General features: G+C 42.5%; 1 protein-coding gene across 2 annotated transcripts in view; it reads left to right on the forward strand.

Annotated features, from left to right (window-relative positions):
* Pfdn1 (prefoldin subunit 1) overlaps positions 1 to 14,781 on the forward strand; it is a 58,281-nt gene extending 43,500 nt beyond the window's left edge. Inside the window, exons 4-5 of one of the 2 annotated variants that reach the window (XR_013091437.1) lie at positions 14,359 to 14,510; positions 14,667 to 14,781. Coding sequence is in view for 1 of the 2 variants with exons in the window: in XM_076856869.1 (XP_076712984.1) it covers positions 14,359 to 14,442 (84 nt within the window). In the remaining variant the exon portion in view is untranslated. Of the gene's footprint in view, positions 1 to 14,358 lie in introns of both variants that reach the window. The other variant, XM_076856869.1, reaches the window with a different exon arrangement.
* Positions 14,782 to 17,557: the final 2,776 nt, after the last annotated feature.

Raw genomic sequence — 17,557 nt, forward strand, 5'->3', positions numbered from 1 at the left:
AGGAATTCTTTATCACTGAGCTGCATTCCCAGCCTTTTATATATTTTGAGTCAGGATCTGTTAAGAGCATATGCTGGCCTCGAATTTGAGATCCTTCTGCCTCAGCCTCCTGAGTATCTGGGATTACAGGCATGTGCCACTGTGCCCAGCTAGGAGGTCGTTCTTGACATTGTACCCCTCCCCCCAATTTCTGATCCCTAATGAAGGTTATTTCTTAAATCTGCTTTTTTTTTTTCCATTTCCACTGTTACCACAGTACTCTTTTTTCCAAATACTTGTTTTGCATTGGCCTCCTAATTGTTTTCCAGTACTCAACACTTGTAGTCTCTAACCCAGTCCTTCTTAATCTTTTTTACATCATAGCACCCAGAAAATTGTATTTGCACGATTCCCTGGGGTAACTGGGCAAGAGTACTCAGATTTGGAGGCAGCTGCTCCAGGGGCCACAGGGATCAGTATCTTGACTACCATCTACTACCTCTTCATGACTCATAGAGCACTCTGTGGGAAGCAGTGTTCTAATTTATTATGCTTCAGCCAGAGTGAGACTCTTTTGATGGAGATTTGATTTTTTTGTTACTTTTGTTTAAAACCTAGTGACTTTCTATTGCCTATTAAACACCAAGATTTAATATGTTGAGATCCTGCATGAATGCATTTATAATGCACCAATAAAAAATGTGGGAGTAAGCTGGATATGGTGGCACATACCTGTAATTTTAGCAATTTAGGAGGCTGAGGCAGGAGGATTGTGAATTCAAAGCCAGCCTCAGCAACTTATCAAGACCTCGGCTCAAAATAAAAGATAAAAAGGGCTGTGGATAGAGCTCAGTGGTTAAGTGCCCTTGAGTTCAATCCCCCCCCCCCCCCCCCCCCGTATGGGAGGGGCGGGGGAGACAGTTGCATGATTTGACTAAGTCTTATTAGCCTCATCCCTCTACTCATTCATTCTTTCTCCACACTTCAGTTTTACTAACCATCATTTAATTCCCCAAACATGCCATGTACCATTTGACCTTTTGCACATGCTGCTCCATTACTCTGGAATTGCTCCTTTTCTTCCAACTTGAACCTCTCCACTTAGTTAATTCTTTCTCATCCTTCAGATCCAAGTTCAAAAGTGCCTCTGTGGTTTCTTTGATTGTATCAGGTGTTTCTTCCATTACATTGTGCTTTCCCTCAGACCCCTTATTTAGTTCAATGTCCATGTGTCCTTTGATAGTGAACATGGGGGTACCTTGTTCACTGCTCTAATCCCAGTCCTCATGCACATTAGAGCATCCAAAACTTCTCTGAAACATAATTTTGGATGTTCAGTAAATGTTGGTATAATGAATTCTGTGCTAGTGAAGCATTAATCAAATCAGACAAGATCCCTAGTTTTATGGAACTTACACTGAGATGCAAATAAGAACTAAGCAAGATACTCTCTTATAGTGAAGATGGTATTTTAGAGAGTAAGTGGTAACTGTTTTTATTTGAGCCTTCAGGAAAGGCCTTAACAGGGTGAAATTTCAGCCAATAAAATAAAAAGCAGCAGCTAGCCTCTTAAAAGTATCTTGAAGAAGAACATTCCAGGTGGAAGGTATATGTAGTAAAATGTCTTAAGATAGGAATAAGTTGGGTGGAGTTATTTACGCAAATGAGAGGGGAATGTCGCAATGTGGTTGACAGGGACCAGATCATGTACAGTCTTACTGGCCAGGTTAAGAAGTTTGGATTTTATTCTAAGTGGGACAGGGAAGCCAGCATGTTTTTTTGTTTTTTTTTTTTTTTTTGTATCATGGATTGAACTCGGGGGCACTTGAACACTGAGCCACATCCTCAGCCCTATTTTGTATTTTATTTAGAGACAGGGTCTCTTAGCACCTCACTGAATTGCTGAGGCTGGCTTTGAACTTGCGATCCTCCTGTCTCAGCCCCCTGAGCTGCTGGGATTACAGGCATGCGCCACTATGCCCAGCTAGCAGAGGGTTTAAGCCGAGAGATTAACCTGATTTGCATGTTAAGGTAGCCATGACAGATTTCCAAAATAAGATATAATGGAGTTTGGACTAGGATGGTAGTAATGGAGTTAGAAAGAGTATGGTTTGGGAATACATTGGAAGTAAATTAGTATGAGTTGCTAATGATATATTAGAAGTAAATTAATATTTGCTGGTGAGGGAGATAGAGTTTGGGTGGGGAGAAGGAAATTAGGAATAGCTCCTGGTTTTTTTTTTTTTATTGTTGTTTTTTTGTAATTTTTGGTACTGGGGATTAAATCCAGAGGCTCTTAACCACCGAGCCATATCTCCAGTCCTGTTTATTTATTTGGTACCAGGAATTGAACCCAGGGGTACTTAACCACTGAACCACATCCCCAACCCTTGTTTATATTTTTAATTAGAGACAGGGTCTCGCTCAAGTTGCTTAGGGCCTCTCTAAGATGCTGAGGCTGGTCTTGAACTTGCAATCTTCCTGGCTCAGAATCCTGAGTTGCTTGAATTACAAGCATGTACCACCATGACCAGCTCTTTTTGTGTTTATTTTTTTTGTTGTTGTTGTTGGCTTTTTATTTATTTATTTTTATTTATTCTGATTTGTTATACATGATGGCAGAATGCAGTCCATTTCATATTACACATATAGAGCACAATTTTTCAAGACGCTGATTGTACACGAAGTATTTTCACACCATTCGTGTCTTATACTTAAGGTAATGATGTCTAATTTATTCCACCATCATTTCTACTCCCTTACCCCCTCCTCTCCCCTCCCTCCTCTTTGCCCTATAAAGGTCCTCCATTCCTCCCATGCCCCTCCATACCCCCCATGCCCCTCCATACCCCCCATGCCAATCACCATTATGCATCTGCATCTTCATATCAAAGAAAACATTTGGCCTTTGTTTTTGGGGGGATTGACTTGCTTCACTTAGCATTATATTCTCCAACTCCATCCATTTACCTGCAGATGCCATGATTTTATTCTCTTTAATGCTGAGTAATGTTTGATTGTGTATATATCATATCCATTCATTGACTGAAGGGTATCTAGTTGGTTCCATGATTCAGCTGTTGTGAATTGTGCTGCTATAAATAGTGATGCGGCTGTATCCCTGTAGTATGCTGTTTTTAAGTCCTTTGTGTATAAACCAAGGAGTGGGATAGCTGGGTCAAATGGTGGTTCCATTCCAAGTTTTCCAAGGAATTTCCTCCATACTGCTTTCCAGGTGGGCTTCACCTGTTTGCAGTCCCACCAGTGTGCATTTTCCCCCATATCCTCACTAACACTTATTGTTGTGTTCTTAATTGCTGCCATTCTAACTGGAGTGAGATGAAATCTTTTTGATTTGCATTTCTCTAATAGCTTAAGAGATGTTGAATGTTTTTTCATATGTTTGTTGGTTGATTGTATATCCTCTTCTGAGAAGTGTCTGTTCAGGTCCTTGGCCCATTTATTGATTGGGTTATTTGCTTTTTTGGTGTTTTTGGTTTTTGAGTGCTTTATATGTCCTAGAGATTAGTGCTCTACCTGATGTGTTTGTGGTAAAGATTTGCTCCCATTCTGTAGGCTCTCTATTCACCTTACTATTGTTTCTCTTGCTGAGAAGAAGCTTTTTAGTTTGAATCCACCCTATTTATTGATTCTTGGTTTTAATTCTTGCACTACAGGAGTTTTATTAAGAAAATTGGGGGGGCTGGGGATGTGGCTCAAGCGGTAGCGCGCTCGCCTGGCATGCGTGCGGCCCGGGTTCGATCCTCAGCACCACATACAAACAAAGATGTTATATCCGCCGATAACTAAAAAATAAATATTAAAAAAAAAAAAAGTCATTCTTTTAAAAAAAAAAAAAAGAAAAAAGAAAATTGGGGCCTAATCTGACATGATGGAGATTTGGGCCTACTTTTTCTTCCATTAGGTGCAAGGTCTCTGGTTTAATTCCTAAGACCTTGATCCACTTTGAGTTGAGTTTTGTGCATGGTGAGAGATAGAGGTTTAATTTCATTTTGTTACATGTGGATTTCCAGTTTTCCCAGCACCATTTGTTGAAGAGGCTATCTTTTCCCCAATGTATGTTTTTGGCGCCTTAATATAAGATAACTGAAGTTATGTGGGTTAGACTCTGTGTCCTCTAGTCTGTACCACTGGTTTACAGGTCTATTTTGGTGCCATTGCCATGCTGTTTTAGTTACTATTGCTCTGTAGTATAGTTTTAGGTCTGGAATAGTATTGCCACCAGCTTCATTCTTCTTGCTAAGGATTGCTTTGGCTAATCTGGGTCTCTTATTTTTCCAGATGATTTCATGATTGCCCTATTTCTATAAGGTATGCCATTGGGATTTTGATTGAGATTGCATTGAATCTGTATAGTGCTTTTGGTAGTGTGGTCATTTTGACAATATTAATTTGCCTATCCAAGAACAAGGTAGATCTTTCCATCTTCTAAGATCTTCTTTAATTTCTTTCTTTAGTGTGTTGTAGTTTTCACTGTAGAGGTCTTCCATCTCTTTAAATTTACTCCCAAGTATTTTACTTTTTTTGAGGCTTCTGTAAATGGGGTGGTTTTCCTAGTTTCGCTTTCAGTGGATTTGTCACTGATGTACAGAAATGCCTTTGATTTATGGGTGTTGATTTTGTATCTAGCTACTTTGCTACTTTGTGGTTCCATTCCAAGTTTTCCAAGGAATTTCCTCCATACTGCTTTCCAGATGGGCTGCACCTGTTTGCAGTCCCACCAGCGTGCATTTTCCCCCACATCCTCACCAACACTTATTGTTGTGTTCTTAATTGCTGCCATTCTGACTGGAGTGAGATGAAATCTTAGAGTAGTTTTGATTTGCATTTCTCTAACTGCTAGAGATGCTGAATTCATTTTTCTAGGAGATTTCTGGTGGAATGTTTTGGGTCTTCTAGGTATAGAATCATATTGTCTGCACATAGTGATGATTTGAGTCCTTTTCCCCCTATCCTCATCCCTTTAATTTCTTTTGTCTGTCTGATTGCTCTGGCTAGAGTTTCAAGAATGATGTTGAATAGAAGTGGTGACAGGGCATCCCTTTCTTATTCCAGTTTTTAGAGGGAATGCTTTCAATTTTTCTCCATTTAGAATGATGTTGGCCTGGGGTTTAGCATAGATTGCCTTTACAATGTTGAGGAATGTTCCTGTTTTCCCTAGTTTTTCAAGCATTTTGAACGTGATCTTTTTTGTGTTTAAAATTAAGCAGTTGAATGAGTGCCATTCACTGAGATGGGGGAAATGGGAAGGGAGTGAGATGATTGTAAATCAGTTGTGTGTGTTTTAAACATGTTGGAGGGTTGGAGATATAAATTTGGGAATCATAATGGTTTTCAAAGGTATGAGATGACTGAGAGTGTCCAAGAGGTGTCCCTGAAAGAAAGGAGTTCCAGATCAGCTTCCTAGAAACTACCAGCATTGGAATTTGAGCAGAGGAGGAGCTATTAGTAGGCAAGGGGAACTTTCTGAAGGAAGAAAGTGCGATGTGGTGCTATGAAAACTAAAAGGAGATATTTCAAGGATTGTGTAGAGGCATGCACACCTGTAATCCCAGCCTACTCTGGAGGCTGAGGCAGGAGGATTGCAAGTTTGATGTCAGCCTGGGCAACTTAGTGAGACTCTTGTCTCAAAAAATAAAAAAGAGCTGAAAGTGTAGCTTAATGATAGAGTGCTTGCCTAGCATGCATGAAACCCTGGGTTTGGTCCCTGATACTTAACAAAGTCTTTCACTTCTCTCTCTCTTTTTTTTAATACTGTCAAGAGATCAAGTTAGATAATAATAGAGAAGTGGCCCATGCTTTGGGCAACATAAAGGTCACTGGGCCTAGACTATAGTTAGTTTAGTATGCCAGGTGGAATCATGGTTGGAGAGGGCTGAGGAACAAGTGGAAGTGGAGGCAGCTATTAAAAACAGTTGGCTCAGAAAGCTTTGCTAAAGGGCTGGGGCTGGGGCTCAGCGTTAGTGCACTTGCCTGGTATGTGTGAGGCACTGAGTTCGGTTCTCAGCAACACATAAATAGATAAAATATAGATCTATCAACAACCAACCAACCAACAAATAAATAAATAAATAAAAATAAAGGTTTTGCTAAGAAGAGGAGGGGAGAAAAAGGGGCTGTCAGGTCAAGAGGAATTTGTAATGGTTTGCCTCACCAAGAAGGATCTTGCAAAGAAATAAAGACTAAGAAGAAAGGATAACTTTGGGAGTTAATTTTTGAGAAGGCACATAGGGATGGAATCACCATCTAAATTGAAGATGGTTTTTGATTCTAATCAAAACATCTAATTGTTTTGATTCCTTTAAAAACACAAGGACACTGTACATTTCAACAATAAGGAAAGGAGACTCTGTATATAAGCATAGTCAGTTAGCAGATTTAGTAGTGGGAAGAAGAGTGACTGATTGCTTTTATTTTCTTAGCTGGTATAGGAGATTTGAGGAGACAAGACAAATTTTGAAATTGTTTTTTGGAGAGCAGACAGTGAACATATCTGACAGTGTTAAGTGCCCGTTTGATATTCATGGCCCTGAATTTTAAGCAAGACCATTTGTCACAGTTAAGTGTGTTTTTTCAGCAACATTCTGCTGTTAGGTATAGGCATGGACTGTGTGGGTGGTTGGGTTTAACCTGGTGTTGGCATTTTGCCAAGGTAAGTGCAACAGATGTAAGGGGGGGCAGCAAAAGAAATATGGTATATACAAGGAGAATAAATATAAATGATGGACCATGGAAGCTAATCTGTGTAAGAGGGAAAAACGCTGTGAAAATATAATGAACAGTGAGAAACTTGTTGAGTGATGAAGCTAAAGAAATGCTGGGTGAAAAGTATTGGATAGAAGTGACTGAAAGAATATGAGGTAGTGGTGGTGAAATTGAAATTTGAAGGGTAGTGCAATTACTGGTATTATTGACAAGATCTGTGTGCTTTGGACTGGGTGGCTGAAGTGGTGTAAAGTAAACATTGTGAGGGAAGAAGAGGTCATGTATTGGATGGATCATGTGCATTCTAGTGGAAGTTAACTTTCATTGTATAATCAGTGGTATGGAGGAAGACGAGCCATTGATGAAGAAGGGATAAAAACCAGCCTATTGGAGGGGGAATCATATGGCCGTGCATGATGCTGTGAATTTCAAGAACCAGGGTTGTTGAAGGAAAAAGAGTGAGAGATGGTTTGACAGCGAGCTGAATAAGTAGAAACTTACGCTTTTATTAGATAACTTTCATTGAAAATTTAAAGTCTCTGAACTCTCTACTGGTTATACTCAATTCTACCCTTAAAACTCCATCTTTTTTTTAAGAAGAGAGATTGGTAAATTATAGGCTGCTGGCCAGATCCAGCCTGCTACCTATTTTTGTGGTCTGGAAGCACAGCTGTGTCCATTACTGATGCCATACCCATTGATTTGCATATAGTCTATGGTTGGTTTTGTGCTACAGTGGCAGAGGTGAGTAGTCACACAGCTCCACAAAGACTGAAATATTTATTATCATCTGGCTCTTCATAGAAAAAATTTGCTGACTTCTGATTTAGAGCAGTGGCTTTCTTACTTTAGTGTGCCTCAGAAGCACCTGGAAGGCTGTAAAAACAGATTGCTGGACTCCACCCAGAGTTTCTTATTCAGTGGGTCTGAGTTGGGGCTCAAGAATGTACATTTCTGACAAGTTCTTGGGTGATGCTGATGCTTCTGGTATATTAATCACACTTTAAAGAGCCATTGCTTTAGATATATAAGGTAGTGATCAGGTTCCTTCTACCCTTAATCTACTGAACCAAATATCCTGACCTACTTCAGTGCTGTCTCTTGACATGATTTACTGAATTGTCATGATTGCTTTTCAGCTTGGTACTCCCAAGTTCAGTGATTCTTTGGATGAAGTCTTGTCAGTGCCACATACATTGGAACAGTTGCCATTCCTGGCCCTACACTTAGCTATGATCTTTCTTTCTTCTTTGTCTTCCTTGATTGTCAGAGGCCTGGGACTCAAATGGGGTTCGAGTGTTAGGGAGAACAGCAGTAAGTAGAGGTCACCTAAATTATAGGGAGACCAAGTGGCTTACCTCTGTGGTTTGGAAAAAGTAAGATTACCCTGTCACCCCAGTGTGTCTATCTGCTTTAATGTGCTCTGTTGTGTAGTAGAGGTTTGTCATGTGTTGAGAGCCACAGCCGAAGGGGCCCCAGCAAACTTCTAGCTGCCAGCAAACTTCCAGCTGCCAGATGATGATTGGCTCACAGCAGCCCCAGCAAACTTCTAGCTGCCAACTGATTGGCTCCTCTGCGGTGATGCTCATTGGGCTGTTTCCCAGCCAGTCGGCCTCAAGAGCAGGAGGAGTGGGGGAGGTTGAGAGGCTTGTGGGAAGCCGGTGGTGACAGTTGGGCTCTGAGGGTTTTCCTGAGGAGCTGTGTGGTGCGGTGTGTGTGTTCTAAAAATAAAGTTCATTTCTTTTGACAAGTGGCTCCTGAATTGTGCCCAGCCAGACTGTGGCAGTCATGGCAGATTTGAGTTGGAGGTTGATCACAGAAAGGGTCTGGGAGTCTGATACCACACAGTAGCAATATTGGTCTCTTGGCAGGTCAACCACACCTGGGAGAAAAACAAGGAAAAATATGAATGGTATTTCTAAAAGAATTTCTAGAAGATTCAGGGACTGAGCTTTCTCTTTAGTCTTTTCTTCCATGTCTAAGTTTGCTTTGTCTTTCTTTGAGCTTGTCTCCCAGCACTATAGTTCAGCAGTTAGCATAGAGCCTAGGGTGGCCTCAAGTAGTAAAGTAGATGTACCTGGTGAGTTCACAAATGGTTGTGACCTGAGCTCTTTTAGCATCAAATCTGGGGTCAGGCTTCACCTGCTTTCTTTCTGCTGAGTGCTCCTCACCTGTTTAGGTCATGGGAGCACTTATTCTGCCAGAGCTCTGCCCTGCTCCTGGTGACCACAATCCCTTCTCTCCTTTCATTTCCCTTTCTGATTTCTCTGCTTGTGCCTTGTCACTTTTCTTTTTTTCTCTTTTCCCTTTTGCTCCACCAGCCTTCCTCGTTTTGCTTCCTGTTTGCCAAGACAGGCCTCTGCAGCCCCCAGTGAGTTCTTGGCCTCTTGCTAAACTCTCCCATGACAGGCAGCTGGCACCTTCCAATCACTACAGTTCTGTGACAGAGAAGAAGTCAGTGGGGCTCTTGGGCTTTTGATTTGGAAATCATGGGAGAGGCAGGGTCTACAGAAGCTGGAAGCTTGGAGTCAACACAAGGGAGAAGTATGTGGCCATGGTAGGCGAGACTCAAAGCAGAAAATCTCTGTCACAGAACTCCAAAGACAGAAAACCTAAGACTGCCTTGTGTGTTGCGCCTGTAGCTTGGATTGGAGGTGGAGGACCAGCCAGAAGAGCTGCTTTGGTTCACCATGTCTCCCTTTTCCTCTGAGCTCCATTTTACTTGTTTTATTTGTTTAGTCTTTAAGACAAGAGTTCATTAGAAGAAAGATTCTGTGACTAAAGAAAAATTGGGGAAAGAGCAGGACACACTGATATTGTCTGAATTCTCATTTTATAAATGGAAAAGTAGAGAATCAGAGAGGAAAAACTTTTATATCCTAAGGCATGACAGACAGGAGAATAATAATAATTTAGAGAAGGAGAGCTTGGAGACAAAGTTCCTAAGAAAAGAAAAAAGTCTATAGATATAGCATCACAAGATGCATTACCTCAGGAGTCTATTTAAGAGATTGTGTAATATCAGGAAAATTCTAGGGACTTGAGTTTCTTCCCTTTGAAAGGGGATGAGTATGAAATGCCAGCCCCTCAGTCTCTCTCCCAGAAAAAGAACCTCAGGCTGATGAGCAATGACTCGAGCAATGTCACTTCCCCTGGTGATGCTGAGCCCCCCAGGAAATCTCAGAATTTCTCATCAGGACAAGGCCTCGCAAGAATGTCGCTACACCCAGAGCTTTGTGGTTTGTTGTCACTGTAGAATTTCCTAGGTACAGGGTTCTGAGGGAAATTGCACAGAAAAAGACTGTAGCGAGAACTGCACAGGCCTTCCTAGGACTGCTGGTGAAGGTGTGAGCTCCACTTGTGCCCTGGAGCTTATAAAAGAGTTGCCCTGTACGGCTTATAGCAGCCCTGAAGCCAACTCCAAGTGAAGCTGTTAAGGATTTCAGAGTCCAGGACATGGGGAATTGAGATGGTTTGTTTTGTAGTTTTCCAAGACCACCTATTAAAGCCTAAGAACCTGACCCTCAGGGCCTATTCTTTTGAGTAGACATGTTCCCTCTGGGATCAGTGAGATTGAGTCATATATATATAAATCTGGGGGGCAAGAGGTTAAGCGGGCAATGCCAAAACCCAAAGACCATTACAAAGAAGGATGGTCAGTTTCTGTCTTTGCTTCCTCAGGTGCATGTTCCTCATTTATTTAATAAGGAAGAAAATATCAATGTGTGTCCAAGTTAAATCTTTAGACATCAAATTCCCATAATAATGCACTATATTTAATAAGGGACAAGTTTCTGTTGTGTACCAGCCTTTCTTCTAGACAGTAGAAGTGTATCATGAAACAAAAAAAGTCCTTCCCTTGTGGACCTTTCTCATTATGGAAGCCAACAAATACCATTTTAGGTAGTGATAAGTGCTACTGAGAGAAATCTGGATAAGGAGACTAGGGAATATGGGGTGGCATGTAATCAAGAGGGTCTTTCAGATAAGGCTGCACTTGAGAAAGCCCTGAAGGAATTGAGGGAGCAAATAAGGGTTGATGGGTATCTGGGGAAGCAGTTTCCTACACAGAGAGAGTAGCAAAGGGCAGACACCTGTCAGAAACATAAACCTGGTAGGCTGGAGGAACAGCACAGAGGCCAGTGTGGCTGGAGCCGGAGCAATGAGGGGAGAGGTGTCAAAAGTTAGAGACTTAGCTGAGAGCAAGACCATGCATGGCTTTCCCACAGTTGAAAAGCACGAAATCTGAATGTTTGTATTCTCCCTACCCCCTATCACCAAATTCATATGTTGAAACCTAATCTGTGGTGATGTTAGGAGATGGCACATTGGGGAGGTGATTTGATCATGAGGGTGGAGTCCTTTGAATAGGATTAGTGCCCTTGTAAGAAGAGGCCAGGGGAGCTCCTTTGCCTTCCCACTATATGAGGATCTAGTGAGAAGGCACTATCTGAACCAGAAGGCAGGCCCTCACTAGTACTGAATCATTCTTGGTATTGGACATCCAGCCTTCAGAACTGTAAGCAATAAATTTCTGTTGTTTATAAGCCACTCAGTCTATGGTATTTTGTTTTAGCAGCCCCCAAATGACAGAGCTTTGCCTTTTATGCTTAAGATGGGAAGCCACTGAAGGGCTTTCAAGTGTTAAGAGATGACTGGTCACAGTGGAAAAGGAACTGAAGGGCGAAGAGCAGAAAAAAGGAAACTTCCTAGGAAACTAAACTTTAAGGTCAGATTCTGGATACATTTTAAGACACAGCTAATAGGTTTTGTTGCTTGGTTGAATGTTGGGTGTGAAAGATGCAAGGATGATGTAAAACGATCTTGTCTAGAGCAGTTGCACAAATGGAGCTGTCATTTACAGAAATGGAGAAGACTGCATTTCACAGAATTTCTGACTTGCCTAATAGTGTCATAAATAAGCTAAATTTAAAGGTTAATTTAATCACTGCCTCCTTAATTTTCTTCATTTCCTCTGATAACATTTATATTTGGTAATTCTGGCATTTATTTTTGGGATAAGTATGATCCTGCCATGTATACTTTTAGGGACATTTACCCAGGTCTCTGCATTTCATTGTGGCTTACAGAAGAGCTTTGGGATAAACTGTCTCTGGGGGCAGTCTTTTCATGGCTTCCTATTAACACAAACTGGTGGCGCAAAGCAACAGAAATTTTTTCTCTCACGGTTCTAGAGGCCTGGAGTCCAAAATCAAGATATTATAAGGCCATGCTCCTTCCAAAAGATTTAGGGGACAATCCTTCCTTGCCTCTTCCAGCTTTCTTGTAGATCAGTCACTCCAGTCTCTACCTCCATCATCGTGTGGTGTTCTCTTCATCCCTGCCTTCACGTGGCCTTCTTGTAAGGACATTAAACATTGGGTTTAGGGTCTTCTGTAATCCAGTATGACCTTGATTTAACTTGGTTGTATGTGCAAAGACCCTCTTTCCAGTAAGGTCATGTTCACAGGTACCAGAAATTAGTTCTGTTGGTGAAATATGGTCCAACCTCCTTTCTTAGGTTTGGGTTTGATTATAAGGATCTTGTGGACTTAGATCTGCTTGAGAATGTGTTAGGAACATCGAAATAGTTGGAAAATGTGTCCCACTGTGCTAGGGCTGCCCCATCTGTTGGAATTAATTTTTTAAAAGAATTTAAGTTTATGTAAACTAATTAAAGATTGATAAGCATCATGTGCATTAATGTTTGAAACTTGAAGACCTTAGGGTTTTCAGGTGGTAAAATTCATGAAAATGGAAGACAAAAAGAAGAGAGGTTATGGGACAAACTGTTTTAAAAGCTGAGAATTATAAAACCTGAATTTGGCCAGAGGTCTGGCAGTAGGGCACACAGGCCTTGATGATGTTCCAGGTTTATGGTTTTGCCAGATGTGACTGCAAGCTGGTCAGGATTGAATGCAGCAGACTTCAGTTCCTGAGCACTGGCCATGGCAGGGGAAAATCCTGCTTCCTCCGCCAGCTCATCCCTTAACTTTCAGATGTGCTAAAGATGCCCAGGGTGGTGTATGCTGCTCACTCTGGTTGCTGCCCCCCCCCCCCCCCCCGTATAATACCCAGGGCAAACATTCTTTAGCAGTGTGTCAGGAGTTATTAAGATGTGCCTCTTTTTAACTCACAAGTCTAAGGGTTGTTTATCAAAGGAAGTTCAAGTTCCCACTCTGCTATTGATGATAGAATTATATCATGTTTAGCAATGTAATTAAATAAAATTCCTTAGCAACAGTATACATTTGTGGTCACTGAATTGTTATCATAGTCACAGTGAGTTTTATAGAGCCCCTGTTATATTACAAGGAAGTATGCACAAATTGGCAGTGAAGAAATTTTGAAGTTAGGAAGGACAAGCAGGAGTCAGAGTTTCGCACAAAACCAATGAACATTTGTCTTGCCTGTGACATTTGGCTCCTATAGGCAAAAGCCTCAGAATGTATCATATAATAAACATGTAGACAGAGTGGAAGAAGTTAGAGATGGGGACATGTGCACCAGGCATCCGATAGGTTTGCTGGTAAAGGCAGTGAGGAATAGATTGTTTAGATTTATCCATGTCAGCAGTGGCAACCAGTTTTTAAGCAAGGCCTGTGGAGCCACTTGAAGCAGTGATGTGTGGCTGCCTGCCTTCTGCCCCAGCCTTTCCCAGTTTCCCTAGATCATTTTTAGGTACTTGGATGAATGGAGAAGGGCTGAGGAAGGGCATTGATGGCCCGTGGGCTGCCTGGACCAGACATTACTGGCTCCAGCCTGGCTTAGTTGCATGCATTGTGGGAGGGCATAATTTTGAGTATTCCTTCAGAACATGAATCTTATTCCTTCAAAAAAAGAGCCTTCGTTTCATGTTTGCTAGGTGGGGATACAGCCACAACTATGTCCTCAAGGGAGGGAGCAGTGTGGTAAAGCCACCATACTTCTGGGGTGAGCACAGGGCAAATAATGTACACACATCATTTCCTTTGACTAATCTTTTGTAATAGTGGTCCAGATGTAGCTTCTAAAAGGAATTAAATTTCTTTGTCTAAGTTGAGACTTTTAATTTAGGACCCAGATGGGGCAGGAGGTAAACTTCCAAAAGGTCTCTACTTTTGTTGGTGTGTCACTGTCCTGGATTCCTGGCTGCAGCAATTTCATTAGAAAAGCAGATTCCACCCTGACTCATCTGCCTCGGTGAGACTGTGATCTGACTCCCTGCACTCACAGCAGCCTAAGGCCACTGGACAAACCAATGTACACTGTCCGCTCTGTGGCACTGGTGTGCTATGGGCTCCTGGCCTGAGCCATGGAAAACCTTGAGAGGAGACAGTCTGTTAGTGGGCAGGAGCTTCATCCTGGAATTTCCTGGCCTTTGTCTGGTATAACTTCATTTATCAAGATGCCCATTTTTAGAGCCTACTTCCTTCTGGAAGAAGAATTCAGCTGCCTGCCCTCCACAGAGCATTTTTGCTTCCTCTTCCAGGCCACTGCCTCTCCTTGCCCAGGGTGGCAGGTGATGGGAGCACTGTGGGTACACCTTGCTTCCAGTAGATAGTATGCTCCTGGAACTGATTACAGGAGATGACATAACCTATGGGCATAAAAGCTGCATCTGCCAACCTGGCCTGTTCAGCCTGATCCTAACCCTTCTTTCTCATATTGCAGCAGAAAAAGTCCTACCTGGAGCGGAGTGTTAAGGAAGCTGAGGACAACATCCGGGAGATGCTGATGGCGCGAAGGGCACAGTAGGAGCCTCTGGGGGAAGCTCTTCCTCTTGACACCTCCCCTCCTGGCAAGGGTGGAGGGGCCTTTGCAGGGTAACTGCTTCCCTCTCCCTGGATGGACATTTTTATCTGGATGGCTTAGCAACCCCACATTTTCTGTATTGTCTCAAACCCCTTTTAGGTCCCACCCCTTTAACTTTCCCCTGGCTCTGCCTGCCACTTCTGTCCAGAACACTCTTCCCTCCGCAGGTGAGCCATGAACTCCCAGGAGAGGGAAGATGGGAGCCAGGGCAGACAGGGAAGCAGCACTGCCTGTTCCTGCCACTTGGCAAGCTGGTCAGACCAATAAAAAGCTTCTGTCCTAGTCTGCTGTCTGCTTTTCTTGAGTCAAGGGATGAGAAAGAAGAGGGGGCAGTGGCATCTCCTTCACATTGAAGCCCTTCCCTTGTGCAGAGTGGAATTTTGCCCTCTTCCCTTTTGGTTCTTTGACCCCTGACTTCTGGTCCTGTGTGTAGCACACAGAGAAGGAAGCTTAAGTATGGCTCCTCTGCGGCACTTGGCCTCAAGATTCCTTTCCCTGCTTCCTCCCAAACATTTCAAAAGAAAGTTCAATAGTAATCAGCACCTCTAAGTCCATCTCCTTTGGCCAGTATCTAAGGTGGACACTGTGATTCTGAAGCCAGAGAGAGGCTTAGGGGCAGTGATGTGTTGAAGCTGGACCTGCCAAGGAGAAACAGTGCCAATTTTAAGAAATTTTGTTGCAAGCCAGTTGTTAGATACAGTCATTACTAAAATTTAAATTAAGTAAATCTAGAAATTATATATTAAAAACAAGGACAGTAAATATTAAAAACATCCTTTCCTAATACTTCTACATTTGGTCACAACATATGCTCTTGAGGTTAGGAGTGTGCTGCATTCTGGGGGTGGGGAGTACTACTTAATAGTGTGCTTCTGAGCCATGGCATCGTGGGGGCATTTACATCATAAAACAAGAGATGGTTCAAAATATGGCTTTGAACTAATAACTAAATGTATATTGGCACAGTATTACTTCTAATTGCAACAGGCAGGCAGAGGCTGGCAGGGAGCTGTCAGCTGTTGCAGTAGAACTCACTCTGTGGCAGATCAGCGCCACCCCGTGGCCAAAGGTGAGATGAGTGACATGGCTGGGTAGAGGGAAGCGGTGGGTGGGAACAGCAGGAACAATCCATGTGACTGCGGGTTCCTGGGCCTCTAGAGAGCAGGGTTGGGACAGCCCACAGTTTCCAAGAGGCTGGCTCCTTTCCTAGACCATGGCAAAAGCAAATCTGAACTGTACTGGTGAATGCTTCTGCCTGAGACTGTCAAGAGCCGCACCAGGAAGCAGAAGGACACCTGGTCTGGGAGCCTGCCTTCCTCATAACATCCACACTATTGGTGAAGTGGCCAGAATGAAAAATGAAAGGTGCTCCTTACCATGTCCACTAATTAAGTTATCCATATATTTACCAGCTTTAGTGAGCAGACAAATAGTTAGAAGTGGTAATAGAATTCAGGAAGCACAGACCCAAGATACTTAAATTATTTGGAATAATTTAGACAACTGAGGTTTGGACAAATTTATTGAAACTACAGGGTGTTAGCAGAGAAATCATCCAGTGGTATTAAATAAATCTCATCACTACTTTGAATGTATAATTTAAAAATTATAAATATATATATTTCATAACTAAGCCTTTGGCCAAAAAAATAAAAGGAGAGTCATTTAGCACATTTGTTAAAGATCAATAAGAAATGGATTTTGAACATTAAAAAGATCAAGTCACCGAATTAAACAGCAGCAACCCTCACTAATCTAGAATCCCATAGTGTGGAAGGTAGGGGTGTCTGCGGAGCTAGTCACTTATCATAGCAATCAGAAGAGATGGGGTGGGCACACCCATCGGACGGAGGTGGTGGCATAGCTGTCAGGGCAGAAGTACTGGGCTGATCAGGTAAGCATGTCCCAGAGGCAGCAGCAACAGAGAGCAGTCCAGCAAGCTGTGAGGCAGGTGGATGGTCCCACGTCATCTCTTCTTTGGTCTTCCACCACATACACTGGAGGGAGAAAGGGAGGGTGAGAATGATCTGGTGCAAACCTTAGACCTTGCAAAGTCCCAGGACCAAGGGAGGGCCACAGCTGGCAAAAGCCATTAAACAGCCTTTTTGCTCCGACACGTGCAGTACATGAGGAAGAGTAGCTCATCAACTATTTTTCTTCCTTCAGACTAAGGACACACTCAGTCTCACAGGAGTGAGTACTAGGGAGATTACAGAACAGCCCTGTGCCTGGGGAGCCAGAATTGGCAAACCCTAGGTGGTTGATAAGCACCTCACAGGAGTTTGGGGAGGCATTTCATCACTCAAGAGTAAGAGGAGGGGCTGGGGTTGTGACTCAGTGGTGGTACAGCACTTGTCTCCCACACATTAGGCACTGGGTTCGATCCTCAGCACCACATAAAAAAAAATAAATAAAATATTGCCTACGGTCACTGCAGCAGGAAAGCCCCCAGCAGAGAGTCATAAAATAAAAATATGTTTTAAAAAAATAGGAGGAATAGGAATAAAATCTCCTAAAATGGGGCTTTAAGCCCTGAAAGGATAACCAGGAACCCTGTTTTTTTGTACCTTGGCAATACACCATTGCAAAATGTGCCTCTAAACTACACTGTGACACAAAGCATTAAAGCAGGCAGGGAGGAAAGTCTGGTCAAGTGGGACAGATGGCTGGAACCATGTGGGGTGGTCTCCTGAGTTTGATACTCTGCTTTCCTCAGAAGGGTGTTAGAAATTGAGTGCTAATCAGATTCACAGGTCAAGAAGGACCCCCCACAACACACACCTTTTACTTGTCAGCTGACTTTGTGTAGGACCTCTTCTAAACGGCTGGTAGTCAATCCATAGTCACTTTTTAAAAACCTCAAAACAGGCATCATCAAACTCATAAGCAGTTACAAAGTTTTGCAAAGCTTATGAATGTATGAATCTTCTAAAGTAGAGCATTCCTTTTGGCAGTTTTCTTTCAGTTCTATTTCTGTGTTTTGTATCTATTTTTATACCTCTTCTCTTGGCGGCTTCTCTCTGGTGCTGGTGTCGTAGCTAGAATGCGCTGGCTTAGC

The sequence above is a fragment of the Callospermophilus lateralis genome, chromosome 5, assembly GCF_048772815.1.
Source record: "Callospermophilus lateralis isolate mCalLat2 chromosome 5, mCalLat2.hap1, whole genome shotgun sequence".
Taxonomy (NCBI): Eukaryota; Metazoa; Chordata; class Mammalia; order Rodentia; family Sciuridae; genus Callospermophilus; species Callospermophilus lateralis.